The sequence below is a fragment of the Arvicanthis niloticus genome, chromosome 23, assembly GCF_011762505.2.
Source record: "Arvicanthis niloticus isolate mArvNil1 chromosome 23, mArvNil1.pat.X, whole genome shotgun sequence".
Taxonomy (NCBI): domain Eukaryota; kingdom Metazoa; phylum Chordata; class Mammalia; order Rodentia; family Muridae; genus Arvicanthis; species Arvicanthis niloticus.
In genome coordinates, this window is record NC_133430.1 from 29,682,989 (window position 1) to 29,697,440 (window position 14,452).

The 14,452-nt window shown below is 45.5% G+C and overlaps 1 protein-coding gene across 4 annotated transcripts in view; it reads right to left on the reverse strand.

The window, feature by feature from the left end:
* The window catches only part of Lrrc74a (leucine rich repeat containing 74A), a 29,456-nt gene that overhangs the window by 11,357 nt on the left and 3,647 nt on the right, over window positions 1-14,452 (reverse strand). For 2 of the 4 annotated variants that reach the window (XM_076921584.1, XM_076921586.1), the window contains 7 exons: window positions 12,711-12,883; window positions 10,619-10,726; window positions 9,865-9,961; window positions 6,192-6,241; window positions 5,654-5,735; window positions 2,601-2,686; window positions 1,849-2,043 (listed from right to left, as the gene is read on the reverse strand). In XM_076921584.1, coding sequence (XP_076777699.1) covers window positions 1,849-2,043; window positions 2,601-2,686; window positions 5,654-5,735; window positions 6,192-6,241; window positions 9,865-9,961; window positions 10,619-10,726; window positions 12,711-12,883 — 791 coding nt within the window. Of the gene's footprint in view, window positions 1-1,848; window positions 2,044-2,600; window positions 2,687-5,653; window positions 5,736-6,191; window positions 6,242-9,864; window positions 9,962-10,522; window positions 10,727-12,710; window positions 12,884-14,452 lie in introns of all 4 variants that reach the window. The other 2 variants (XM_076921583.1, XM_076921585.1) reach the window with 1 other exon arrangement.

The following is a 14,452-nucleotide window of genomic DNA, read 5'->3' on the forward strand; positions in this document are numbered from 1 at the left end:
AGAATTCCCACTGGAAATATTCTAAGTTTTTCTTTCATTTAAAACATTAGAAAAAAATGTGTGTGTGTTTATGTGTATATATATATATATGTGTGTGTGTGTGTGTGTGTGTGTTTGTGTGTGTATGTATGTGTCTCTGTGCATGTATGTGTATTTGTGTATGTATGTTTCTGTTTGTATGTATATATGTGTGTATATACATGTATGTATGTATGTATTTGTGTGTATGTATGTGTATATGTGTTTGTGTGTATACATGTGTACATGTATGCCATGCTGTGCATGTGGAGGTCAGAGGACAACTTTTAGAAGTCAGTTTTTCTCCTTCTAGCTTGTGGTTCTAGGGATTGAACTCAGGTCGTTAAGCCTGGCAGCAAATGGCAGTGCCCACTGAGCCATCTTGCCAGCCTGACTTCTTAAGTCAAAAGAACCTTTAAAAAGGTTCAGGTTTGTCCAACCATTCTAGGTTCCCCTGGACTTGGAGGCTGAGTCACTTACAGCCTGGACCACCTCTCTGAGCCGAGCAGTCCCATTCCACTCCAGCGGGGACCTCTACTTTTCATGCCCTAGATGGCCACTCTGGTTCTACTGGCCATGTCCATACTCTCTCTGCCAGAATCTGGTGTCCTCTTGACCCCTTACCAGCATCTCTGCAGCAGGACTCATCTTCAGTTTTCTCATGTCTGTTCCTCCATCAGTAAGGGCCCCAACACCTGTCATGCCTCCATTGGGATGCCATGCCTCCATGTCCCCTTGGGGGGGGGGTGGTATTCGAATGGCCTTAGAAAGCCAGATACAAGTGTCCACTCTCTTCATAGTTATGTGGTCTGAATAAGTCACTTAGCCTCTGTTCTCCCATTTGGAAACTGGAGCTGGCAGAGATAATTGGCCACACTGGGTAATGACTGATGAATTAGCACATCCATCCAATGTAGGGTGTGCCTTGAAAGAGCCCAAAGAGAGGACCCAGAAACAGAAGTCCTTTTGCATCTGTTTTCAAACTGTCCAACAGCCTGGGTCATAAACAGTTTCCACAAAGTAACCTAATTTATAACAAAATATTAATCCATCCATTCATCTATCAATCCATCCACCCATCCATCCATCCATCCATCCATCCATCCATCCATCCACTTTCTATAGATTCACTGTGCTTCCAGCACCATACTGGGCATGAGCGGTGTGATCATGGCCAATGATCACCAAACATCCTTGTCCTTAGGAAGACTTCACATTCAAATGAGAGTATAGTTAGGAATCACAGTGGGTTCTGCAGGGAGGGGAGAGTAGAGTGCTGGTAGCAGTCCCCTCATTCAGGAGGTCGAAGGTAGTCACGGACCTTTGTGTGCTATGCTCTTCAGCAGAGCAGGCACGAAAGCAGGTGCTAAGAAGGAGAGGAGGAGTCAGAGGCCAGAGAGAACAATGGAGGACAGGGGTGAGCGGAGGCTGCAGAGGACTAGGCTGTAGTGCAAGAAACCACTGGGATCTAGGATTAGTATCCCCAAAGCATAATATGGCCTTAGCATGAAGGAAATCCCAAGAGACACCTAGATGGCACGAGGGAAGATGTGTTTAGAAGCACTTGTGTCACCAGAAAGCAGAGGCAGCCCTGGGTCTATAGCACAAGCACACGTGTGCACACAGAGGTACCGGAGGGATGATGATCCTCCCCAGCAGTACCCAGTCCAGTTCTACTACCCTGCTTCCCTACAACACAGACGGACAGATGCATCACATACATATAAACATATGTACATGTACACATTCATGCGCACACACTCATGGACACATAGGCAGATACGCATGGCATATAGACACAGAGAGCTTGTGCCAGCTCGGTGAGCCTACCTTCAGCACTTGGAGACACTCGTTGTTTTCCAGGCCCTTGCTGATTCTGGAGGCCCCCTCATTGGTGATGCCATTACTACTGACATCAACGTAGACCAGACAGCTGTTGAGTCTGAGGGCGTCCCCCAGAGCCAGAGCTCCATCATTCCCAAAGCCGTTCATGGACACGTCCAGTTTCTTCAGGGTCACGTTAGACTCCAAGGGAGGGGAACAACAGTAGCATCAAGATGGAGTGAGACTTCCCCAGGAAAATGCCTGGAGTGCCAGCCCAGCCCCAACCCTCACTCCCATCCTAATCGATCTAAACCCTAACCCTTATCACTGCCCTATCATAACATCGCCCTATTGTCACCCTCCACAACTCTTACCTTAACCCCGCCCGGCCAAGTGTAACCCTTACTTCACCTTCACCCTCCTCCTCTTCCCCCTAACCCACAGCCCAGTGACTTTCAGCAGAGACAGATCTATGTGGTCATTACTGTCCTCTCCTGGTAGGGCTCATTCTCAAGTTCTCCTGAGATTCGTTCCTTTTGGAATTTCATCTCCCTGCCCTTTAGCTAAACTGTCCCCTAAAAGTGCCCCTCATAGTGGTACTCAGGCCTCAGTAGGGAGGACTTATAAAATAGTAGTGCCCATCCAGGAATCACGGAAGGAAGCCCAACAACTCAAAAGACCCTCACTGAGTGCTCTGTAGACCTGAACCCACGGTGATCACAAGAAAGCAGCTTAGTATGCCTCTCAGTGTGACTTACCCGGAGACCATTGCACAGGGCCACAGCTCCCCGAATGTTGAAATGATTCCAGCTCAGGTTCAATGACTGGAGCCCTACATTAAGGGCTGGGAGGGGCAGTGAGTCAGCTTGGCATCCCCCACCTCCCTGAGACCCAGCCTCAGCATTGGAGATGGGTATGCAAGCTAGAAGCCCCCTTAGCTGAGAGCTTAATAAAAATTTCTTTTAAAGACAAAGTTTCACTATGTAGCCTGGCTGGCCTGGAACTCACAGAGGTCCATCTATGCCTTCCAAGTGCTGGGATTAAAGTCACATGCCACCATGCGCGGCCAGGTGATAAGTTTCTGTTAGTTACTTAGGTACTTGATTGAACAATGACCTGTAATTCTGGGAAAGATGACACAGTGCAGAGGGCAGGTGGCATGATCTACCTGGTAAATAATTAAGTGAGCACAGATGTTCTCCCATGAAGAGGTGTGCACTTTGAGACGCTACCTAAGAGAACAACACAGAATGTGGCAGGACTCTGTTCTTACAGATGTTTACCCTGAAGTCACAAATACAGTGAAGTATCTTAAGTGTCCGTCTGGGACCTTGAGGGCTGTGACTCAGTTGGTAGAGGGCTTACCTAGCATGCATGAGGCCTTGAGTTTGATCTTCAGCACCGAATAAACTGGGCATGGTTGTGCATGGGAGTAATCTTAGCACTAAAAAGGTAGAGGCAGGAGAATCAGAAATGCAAGCTCATCCTTAAATATATGGCAACTTCTGGGCCAGTTTGGATTATATAAGACTTTGTTTCAGAGAGAGAGAGAGAGAGAGAGAGAGAGAGAGAGAGAGAGAGAGAGAGAGAAAGAGAAAGAGAGAGAGACTGACTGACTTGTGGACACAGTTATCTAAAGATGGATAGAAGTTAGAGGTTTGTACAGCCAACACACTTTGAAAACTTATTTGTATTTTAGAAAGGGCCTCAGCATATAGCTATCATTGGTCTAAAACTGGCTATGTAATTGTGGCAGTCTTCCTGCCTGTGCCTCTGCCTCCTGAGTGCTGGGATTAGAGATGTGCACCACCATGCCCAGTTCACACATAGAATGGTTGTAAGCCCCCATGCGGGTTCAGGGATTTGAACTTGGGTCCTCAATTTAACCACTGAGCCTGTTTCTCCAGCCCCGACTCATGGTTTTCTAGTCTTAGTCTCCCAAGCAGGTGGGACTATAGGCCCACACCTCCATGCTTAGAGGTCAACAGACTCTGTAACCTCTAAGCTGGCTTGGAACTCACTGGGTAGAGATCAAGCCTTAGCCCCTCGCATCTCCTCTTGGATCTTGTCACTCCCCCATCCTTGCTTGTCTTTTAAATTTGTCCTTGACTGCTGGTCATACATAGTAGTGCATCCCTTTAATCCTTGAACTTGAGAGGTGGAAGCAGGGAGACCAGGAGTTTGAGGGGAAATCTTGTCTCAACAGGCAAACAACAACACTCCAAATTAAAATGATAGAGCTGGGTGTGGTGGCACCATAGCCCCCAATACTCGGGAGGCAGAGGCAGAGACCTCCCGGTCTCTGAGAGTTCAAGGCCAGCCTGATCTATAGACCAAGTTCCAGGACAGCCAGGGCTACATAGAGAGACACTGTCTCTCAAAAGAGCAAAATCAAATAATAAAATTTACCAAAAAGAAATAATCTTTTATCACATGTATATTTTAAATATATTTCTATAAAACATGTGAATTGTTTAGGTGCAGTTTATGTTACCAGTGTGAAATGTAGTAACCAATCTACCCCATGGCAGCTGACTGCTTTTTTCTTTTTAGAGATTTGTTTAATTATTTTCTATGAATTTAAAATTTTTTATTAACATATTCATTTTTGTTTTATTTGTGAATGTTTTGCCTGCATGTATGTATGTGTACCACTTGCACGCTTGGTAGCTGTGGAGGTCAGAAGATGGCATCCGATGCCCCAGAACTGGAGTTATAGACAGTTGTGAGCCACCTCGTGGGTGCTGGGAATCTAACTCAGGTCCTCTGCAAGAGCAGCAAGTGCTCTTAACTGCTGAGTCATCTCTCCAGCCCTAAGATTTATTTTATCTTGTGTGTGTGTGTATCTGTGTGAACGTATGCCGTATGTGTGGCTGACCAAAGAGGCCAGAAGAGGGTGTTGATCCTCAGGAGTTGGAGTCATGGGGGCGTTGCCTGATTCCGGTGCTAGGAACAGAACTCTGGTCTTCTAGAAGAGCAGTAAGCACTCAGTTGCTGAGCCGTCTCTCCAGCCCTCATGCAAACTGCTCTCTCTCTGATCTGCTAATACCTGGCGAGTTTTGCTTCTCACATCCAGATGGTTGCTTTCTTTTAGTATTCTGAGCATGATCTGTACCTCTTTTATGATGGGAACATTCAGGACATATACACCTAGGACCCAAACACTTGGAAGGCGGGAGGACCTTAAGTACAAGGTCAGCCTGGGATATAGTAACAGTGAGACAGAGTTGCAAAAAGCCACCAAAACTACAAAAACAAACAAACAAACAAACAAACAAACAAACAACCCAAAACATGCCGGGCAGTGGTGGTGCACGCCTTTAATCCCAGCACTTGGGAGGCAGAGGCAGGCAGATTTCTGAGTTTGAGGCCAGCCTGGTCTACAGAGTGAGTTCCAGGACAGCCAGGGCTACACAGAGAAACCCTGTCTCGAAAAACAAAGCAAAACAAAACAAAACAAACAAACAAACAAACAACCAAAAAAAAAAAAAAAAACCACCCCAAAACACAACATCAGCAGCAACAACTAAAACCAAATCAAAAGAAAAACCAACAGAACAAACCCCCACAAAGAAAACATTCAAGGTCAAGTTAAAAATCAAGGGAAAGAGCGTTGGTAGCTGTCTGTAATGCCAGTTCCAGTGGATCAACACCCTCACACAGACATACACAAAGGCAAAACACCCACACCTATAGAAATTAGTAAATTAATTAAAAGGGAAATCCAGCTCTATGTGGCCCGTTCCCAGTCCCTCACCCCAGCTCCTCCCCACCTCCCTTGTCTGGTTCACTTCTGTCCACGGGGACATACCCAGCATCTGTCCCAGGTACTCCCCTCCAGTATCAGAGAATTCGTTGTGGCTGAGGTTCAGTGACCTGATTCTGTAATTGGACTGGAGGGACACATTGTAGAAAGAAAGGTTAATTTCATCTGCTTATTTATTTAATTTGAGACAGGATATATCACTACATATTACAGGCTGGCTTTGAACTCTCCATCCTTCTGCCTTAGCCCTCTTAGTTCTGGGATTACAAACATGGGCCATCATGTCCAAGCAAGAGGTTGACCTCAAGTTTTTCAGTTAACCTTGGGGCAGAGTGAAAGAGGGCTCCTAGGAACCTGAAACTGAGTGGGCCCGGGTTCTTAGCAAATGATTTCCGACATGCTTTTTCAGTTTAACTGTTAATGCTTCCTGGGAGAATTATTGCTACTCAGAAAGCCCTATGACTTACTGAAGCTTTTGCAGAGACCAAACATATATTAGTTCCCCAAACCACACAAGTGGCTTTGCCCAGAGCATCCCCAGGTCACCCAGACTTGTGAAGGGACATCCCCACACGCTCCTTACCGACAGGGCTTGGCATAAAAGTAAAGCACATTCTTCCTTGAACTTGTTTCCTGTAGGGAGGGTGCTTCATTAACAATTTACTCCACACCATGCTCCCTGGTCCTCCCATATCTGCCTGCCTGGCACTTTCCCTTTGATGGAACACGCACACACGCACACAGGCACGCACTTGAAGCCAATAGGTAGACACAAGGAGTAGGGGGAGACTGTTGCCCATCTCCTTCCTCCTATCTGATGTCAAATATAATATGAATATCTATACTGTATTAAGAATGGCTAACATTTAGAACGGAGGGATGGCTCAGCGGTTAAGAGCTCCGGCTGTTCTTCCATAAGAGCCAGGTTCATTTTTCAGCATGGAGGCTCACAACCACCTGTGACTCTAGTTCCAGGGGATCCAGTGCCCTCTTCTGATTTCCATGGTACACAAGTGGTGTACAGACATACATGCAGGTACAATATCCCCACACAAAAGTTTTTTTTTTTTTTTTTTTAAATCCAAAACTGAATGCCTAACAAGCATAAAGGAGCCCCATCTAACTAACAACTGACATTTCATAGAAGAGGAAATCCAGGAAGCAACAGACATCTGAGAAGATGTTCCATCTCAACATCAATGTGAACTACTAGTGATGAGTATGTCTCAATACCCCAGCTGGTGTAGGCACTTTAGACTGTAATTCACTTAGTCCTCAAAACCACTGTCTACGCTAAAGTATGTAGTTCTTAAAGGTTTATGCACGAGAAGAATGAGGTCAACTGAACAAAAGGGTAGATAGGTACCAGACTCAGACCCATGCACTGTGACTTTAATGCCTACACTCTTGACTATGTGGTTCACAAATATCTTGGTTAATCCTCTTCTGTAGTAGAACAGGGTGATCGTTCATGGTAGAATTGTAACCTGCTATAGGCTTCTTAAGGGGAAATGCAGAAACTGAACTTCACAAAGGTGGATATATGCACTCATGACACCCTAGGGTGTCCATCTAGATACACCAATGTATGCCCAAAAGATGTGCATGCAAGAAAGTCCTTTGAAACATTAATGGGGAGCTTGAAAACTGGACAGGACCTATCACTGTCCCTTCAGTACTGGGATGCTAATAAGACATGCTATCTCTCTAACAGCATGAAGTGCCATTCAGAGAATGAGAGCTGTCTATGGGTTCCGCCACAGGGAAAATGCATTTACACAAAAACAAGTGAAACTCAAGGAAACAAAGGAATACCAAACATACAATAGGATTTGTATTAAAATAAGCATCCTGTTTTTTTTCTGGATACTTTTAAGATGTGGGGTATTTTAAGATACCTCTTTGTATCTTAAGAGCTTTTTTTTTTCATTGAAAAATTCAGATGTGGATTTTTTTTTGAATTTTGTTATTTTGTGTGTGTGATTATGCACGCACAGATGTGTGTGTGTATGTGCATGTGTGTGTATGTGTGTATGTATGCATGTGTGTGTTTGTGCCCATACCTATGCAGTGCCTGAAGACCTTTCTCTATCACTCCATACCTATCTTTTGAGATATGATCTCTCACAGAACCTCAGAGCCAGCCATTTTGGCTAGGTTGGCTGAAGAGATCCCTGGATGTGCGTAACACTTTTCCTCCCTTGGGAGTTACAGATGTAAGCTACCTGTATCTGGCTTTCACATGGGGGCTGGGGTCTGACCTCAGGTCCTCATGCTTTGTAAGCAGATACTTGGGGATTTTTCTTCCGTAGGTCACAATATTTTATCACAGCAACAGAAAAGTAAGTGATGCATAGTCTGTGTCCGAGAGCTCCACTTTCTGAAACTGCAAGTGTCCACTTCTTTGTTTGTTTTCGAGACAGGGTTTCTCTGAATAGCCCTGGCTGTCCTGAAATTCACTCTGTAGACCAGACTGGCCTCAAACTCAGAGATCCACCTGCCTCTGCCTCCCAAGTGCTGGGACTAAGGGCATGCACCTCCACCACCTGGCTCAAGGGTATACTTTCTTTTTAACTAATAAAATTTATTTTAAAATAAATAAATTGTATAACTCAGGATTGACATTTTTAAGTCATCAAAATATTTTTTTTTTTTTTTTTGGTTTTTCGAGACAGGGTTTCTCTGTGTATCTCTGGCTGTCCTGGAACTCACTCTGTAGACCAGGCTGGCCTCGAACTCAGAAATCCGCCTGCCTCTGCCTCCCAAGTGCTGGGAGTAAAGGTGTGCGCCACCACCGCCCGGCATCAAAATAATTTATAATAGTTAAATGCCTCTTAAATATACATGATATCTTCTGAAGCTAAAAGTAATATGTGCTCAGCCAGTTTTTAAAATCTATTTGGAACATTAAATATGGTAGAAGTAGAAAAAAGTCTCCTATGAAGTCCTCTATGAAAAGAAATTGTGACAAGTTCCTGATTACACAGAAACTGTTCCATCTCCAAGGGAGAATACGCAGTGTAACTGTGGCTTCATAGAATGAATTAGGTGGTGTTCCTTCTGTTTCTACTTTGTGGAATAGTTTGAAGAGTATTGGTATTAGGTCTTCTTTCAAGGTCTGATAGAATTTTGTGCTAAACCCATCTGGTCCTGGGCTTTTTTTTTTTTTTTTTTTTTTGGTTGGGAGACTTTTAATGACTGTTTCTATATTTTTTGTTAGGGGTTATGGAACTGTTTAGATGGTTTATCTGCTCCTGATTTAACTTTAGTATCTGGTATCTGTGTAGAAAATTGTCAATTTCATCCAGATTTTCCAGTTTTATTAAGTATAGGCTTTTGTAGTAGGATCTGATGATTTCTTGAATTTCCTCAGTTTCTATTTTTTTTTTTTTTTTTGGTTAATTTTGTTAATTTGGATACTGTCTCTGTGCCCTCTCAAGGGTCTTCTTTTAAAGTTTTTTTCTTTGTCAGTTTTGGAATTTTGCAGGACACCTGGCCTGGGACTTATCTGTGAAAATCCCAAATCAACTGGCTAAAGACTTGTCCTCCAAAGAGGCCCCATTGTTCAGCACAAGGGCCTCTTACACTCTTTTCTTAGCATAGATGTTCCAGAGGCCTGCAGATAGCATACAGCTGCAAACCCAAGTGAGGGTGTGTTTAGTACTAGAATATCCAAGTGATCCTGTTAGCCCAATAACAGATAGGTTATCGCTCATGTTAGAGTATACATCAAGTAATTGATGAACATTAAGACAGCTGGAGAAACAGGGTAGAGAGTGATGGTAGAGCAGTGCTGTCGAGATAGAGATCAGAGAATTCCCTTTAAAGGATGACATGAGTCGGGCGGTGGTGGCGGCACATGCCTTTAGTCCCAGCACTTGGGAGGCAAAGACAGAGGATCTCTAGTTCTAGGACAGCCAGGGTTACATAGAGAGACCCTGTCTCAAAAATCAAAAATAAATAAATAAATAATAAATAAAACATGTCACGAGAGTGAAACACAAACAGCATAAGAAAGGAAGGCGTAGAAGCCAGGCAGACCCCGGAAAGCGGAGATGACTAAGATGAGTGCTGCAGAGAGAGGCTTGCTAAGGAGAGCAGGATGTTGGTGTGGCTCTTCAAGGGGAAGGCTGCTTAGTCCAGCAAGGGAAAGATGCAGGGTCCTGTTCTGTTCTGGCCTAGTACATTCGGACCCTAGAAGCCTCCGTTCTTTCCTTTGATTCTCAGTGTATTCTTCTCCCTGTCCAAGGGCTCACCTGAAAGTTTTAGTTTCCATAGCGAAGAGTTATTCTCCTGGAGGAAGTCCGAGATGATCCTGGCTCCTTCCAAACCAAGGCCATTGTTTGACACGTTCTGAGAGGTAAGAACACATGTGCCTGCAGGGAAGACTCACACAAAGAGGCTCTCAAAACCAAGCGGGGCTGCTCAGGGGATGACGGAGAGAGTAGGGTTGGTGTGAAAGGCTTAGGATTAAGGTAATGCGAAGGACAGAGAGAAGAGAAGGCAAGAAAGCGTGTTTCCAAAATGGCTTCTCTAACGTCTCTCACAATATCTCATTTTCTTTCCCCTCCAATATTGTCGTTACTGACACACAACTCCCTCAATTTAGCCCTGTTACTTTAGATGTTGGTTCTTCTAAACAACCTTAGAAACTTAAGGAAGATTCATTTGGAGAATCTGAAAATGAGCCATCTCAGCAGGTCCCTGCTTTCCAGAGAAGAAAGCTCACTTCTGTTAGCATGGGTAAATTATTCCTTGTGGGGACTTGCACAGCTGGAAATGGCTCTTCAGATTTCCCCACAGCTACAGGGTACAGTGCCCGCGAGCCAGCCTCTGAAGCATGGCCCTCCTCTGAGAAGTTGTGTCTAGAGAGGAGGACCCCCACAGACTGGTTAGAGATTGCCCAAAGCTGACCTGGGCGTGGGGTGGGGGGTTGGGTTTCTGGCTTGGCTTGAGTGGTTCTGAGTCCCCAGGTGTGCCAGGAGGAGCTGGAGGAGGAGGGCGCCCTACCAGCTCCTGTAGGTAGTAGTTCTCATGCAGCATCTCCATTAGACTTAGGATGCCTTCCTGCTGGATGCAGTTGTCTTCCAGCTCCAGTTTGAGAACTGTGGTGTTGGACTTTGGCCATCACAATGGGAGAGGAAGAGAAACAGAGGAAGTGGTTAGTAGCTAAATTGGTTCTCTGTCCCCTCTGCTTGAGTTTGGCTTCTCTCTAGAATATTCCAACCATGAAAGAGGGTGCTGTGTCAGAGGTCTCGTTTTCAGTGTGGCAATGTATAAGAGTTAGTGAGATCATGGTGTCTGTAAGAGATGGCTCTGGAGATAATGTGCTTGCCAGGCAAACAGAGGACCTGAGTTCAGATCTTCCTCATCAACCTCATGTACTGAGGCATGCCTGTGATCCTAGCATGGGAAAGGTGGAGACTGAGGATCCCTGAGGCTTGCTGGCTAGCCAAGTCTAGCCAAATCTGTGAACTTCATGTTCAGTGAGAGATCCTGTGTAAGAGCTATATAGGAAGATATCGGACATCAACCTCTGAAAACACACACACACAGACACACATACTGAGAACTCTAAGAAGTAGGGCCCAGGAGATAGAGAGATGACTTCCTGTTAGGAGTGCATACTGCTTTTGCAGTGGACCTAAGTTGCATTCTCAGGACCCACAGTGGGTGACTCACAGCTGTCTGTGGCTGCATCTCCAGGGGATCTGACTCCTTTGCTCTCTGCAGGCACATGCATCCACATGCTCCTGGCCCCTCCATATACACGTAAATAAAAATAAATCTGTAATAGGAAAGTGGGGCCAGGTGGAAGGTGATAGTAATTGGGGGCGGGGGGGGGGGAAGGCAGGGTTTTGAGACAGGGTTTCTCTGTGTGGCACTGGCTGTCCTGGAACTCTTTCTGTAGACCAGGCTGGCCTGGAACTCACAGAGATCCACCTGCCTCTGCCTCCTGAGTGCTGGGAGTAAAGGCATGTGCTGCCACTGCCTGGTGTGCATGCATACCTAAGTGTGTACATGCATGTGCATGAATGTAAATGTTGTGCATGTGCTCCTGTGTGCACAGCATGAGGAAGCCAGAAGTTGATGTCAAGATGTCTTACTCTATTGCTCAACAGTCCCACCTCCCAGGTTTTGAGACAGGGGCTCACTGGATATCCCTGGTTGGCTTGGCATTTTCTATGGAGACCAGTTTGGCCTTAACTCCTGGAGTTCTGTCAGCCTCTGCCTTCCAAGTGCTGAGATTAAATTTAGGCATTCCCTACTGTGCAAAGCTGCCACTGTATTGTTGACAGTCTCTCACAGAATCCAGAGCTCATGATTGGCTAGACTTATAAAGCATACAGCCAGTTACAGGGATCTGCACGTCCTTGTCCCACCTGGGCCAGGGTTATAGATAGATACCACAAAGCCTGGCTTTTACATGAGTGTTGGGGATCTGACCTGTTCTTCTCATGCTTGTGTGGCAGGTGCTCTACCAACTGAGCCATCTCTTTCTTACTGGTTTTTGGATGCCCCCTCCTCAGAACATCTGCCTATTTACTTTGCTGGGCTTTCTCTGAAATCAAACTTTCTCTTCACCTTCTTAAGTCAACAGTCACGGAGACAGTGATGTGCAGTTGTCAAAGTCTCTGTGGACATGGCCAGTTTTATCTGTGATGAAGCCAAGGTCAGGTCCTTGTTTGATTGTGGTAAGGCAAGAGCTAATGTTACCCATGAGGGAAAATGCAATTAACTCTGCAATAGGATGTCTAAGAATATTAATATGAAAGATAGATGTTGAGTGGACTGGCTCAGTAGTGACTCTCTGCATGGCCAGAGTCAGTTTTGGAATGGAGACCCAGGCCTACATTTTGTAATTGCAGTAACTCTTGGGCCTGGTTCTAGCCCGTACATTTTTCCTAGGACTCACAGTCTTCGAACTACAGCCTCTTCCAGGAGCTAACAGGGAAAATGACTAAAATGGCCAATGACTAAGAAGGGTCCAGGGTAGGTTGCTCTTTAGACACCAAAGAGGGTTCCCTCTGAATCTCAAAACAGCCACCCTGTTAGTCCTCTTTTGTCAGGTTCGATGTGTTTCACTGGCCAGCATGCTCACCACCAGAGTTATAGCAATGGCTTTGGTACCCAGGGGGCCCAGACCATGGTGGTTGAGGTTCACGCAGGACTCTTCCATGTTCCGGATGAAGTAGGAGGCGGGCACCACACCCACCAGTTTGCAGGCCTCCAGGTACAGCTCCTTCTGTCCGATGTTGAAGAATTTCTCTGTGTCTGTATAAAAAATCAGAGTGAAATCAGGTTTCTCTTCTGGTCTGTCTTAGCCCCAGGGGACATGCTCTTCTGGCTGGACTTTCCTCTGCCTGGGATCTGGGCTTGTGGATATGTGCTCCAGAACCCAGCTTTTCTGGCTGTGGGTGACGATGTGTATACAGGAGTGTGATCAGATGTTGGGGTCACCAGAAACTGACCGCAGTAAAAGTTTTCCGAAGGCATGATGTTCACAAATGAATTTACAGTCACACATGTGATGACTCCAGTGATATGGATATGTGAGGCCCTGGCTTGATTCCACAGCACCACACAAAAGCAAAAACCATGGATGGAGCTTTGCCAAATATTTAGGGAAGCACCTGCTTAAGTAGAAAGCTGTTTTTTGTTTGTTTGTTTGTTTTAGAGACACTTGTATCCCTCCCTTTGGCCATCAGATTATTTAAACAATGAACCCAATGGAATTAGTTTTCTCTATGAGTCTCATGTAAGGATCGGGAAAAGGTTGAAGCTGGAGCCAGCCAGAGTAGAAGCTTGTATCCTGGAAAGAGAGGCCACAGAGTTTTGACAAGTAGTCAGACCACCTTGAAGGAGAGAGGAGCAGAGCCATTGATGAGGCGCTGGACCACATCTGGCCTTGGATTGCCCAGCTGTGCATATACCTTGCTCTCTGTTTAAACCCAAACCTTACACTGGGATCCTGAAAATGGACTTGGCAAAGGTGGGCCACTAGATTTCTTTATTTACTCTTCTCCATAATATGTCCATATTGAATAAATAAATCTCCCCTTTTCTGCTTCTCATTATTAATTGTGTCTTTAGTGGGCCTATTGAGGATGGGTGATTGAGCCCAGTTTTTAAGGTTGTCGGGGCCACCAACAACCAGGGTTTTGACCCTAAAAACTCTCGTAACAGTCTCAAGACAATACATTAGCCCAAGGCAGGAAATAGGAAATTGTCTGAGAATAAGCCAGCTTACACCAGAGTGGGATTTCCCATCCTGGTGGGCTTTCCCACCTTTAACTCTACTTCCCTAGTGACAAATGGAGACACAGATGTCACACAGCTGGACCATACTAACAGAAGGAGAACACCGTCTCTCTATTGAGAGCCCTTGGGCTCCTTGATCCTTAGACTTCAGTCCAGCCTGACCCACGGTGAGTGGGCACCAAGCCTTCCTGGATGATGGAGACTAAGATGGAACTAGGAACATCAGGCAAAACATCCAGTGTTGCTCTTTGTCACATCTTCCAATTAGGTAAAATAAGATGCTGAAAGCAAAACTAACAGCAGCCTTAAAGTGCAGAAGAAGCAAGAAACAATTTCTGGGGAGTAGTTAGGGTTTCTATTGCCGTGAAGAGACACTATGACCACAGCAATCCTTATAAAGGAAAGCACTTAATTGGGGCTAGCTTACAGTTCAGAGGTTTGGTCCATTATCTTCATGATGGGAAGCATGGCAGCACACAGGCAGACATGGTGCTGGAGAAGGAGCTGAGATGTCTACATCCAGATCAGCAGGCAGCAGGAAGAGACTGAGACACACTGGGCCTGATTTGAGCACCTGAGATT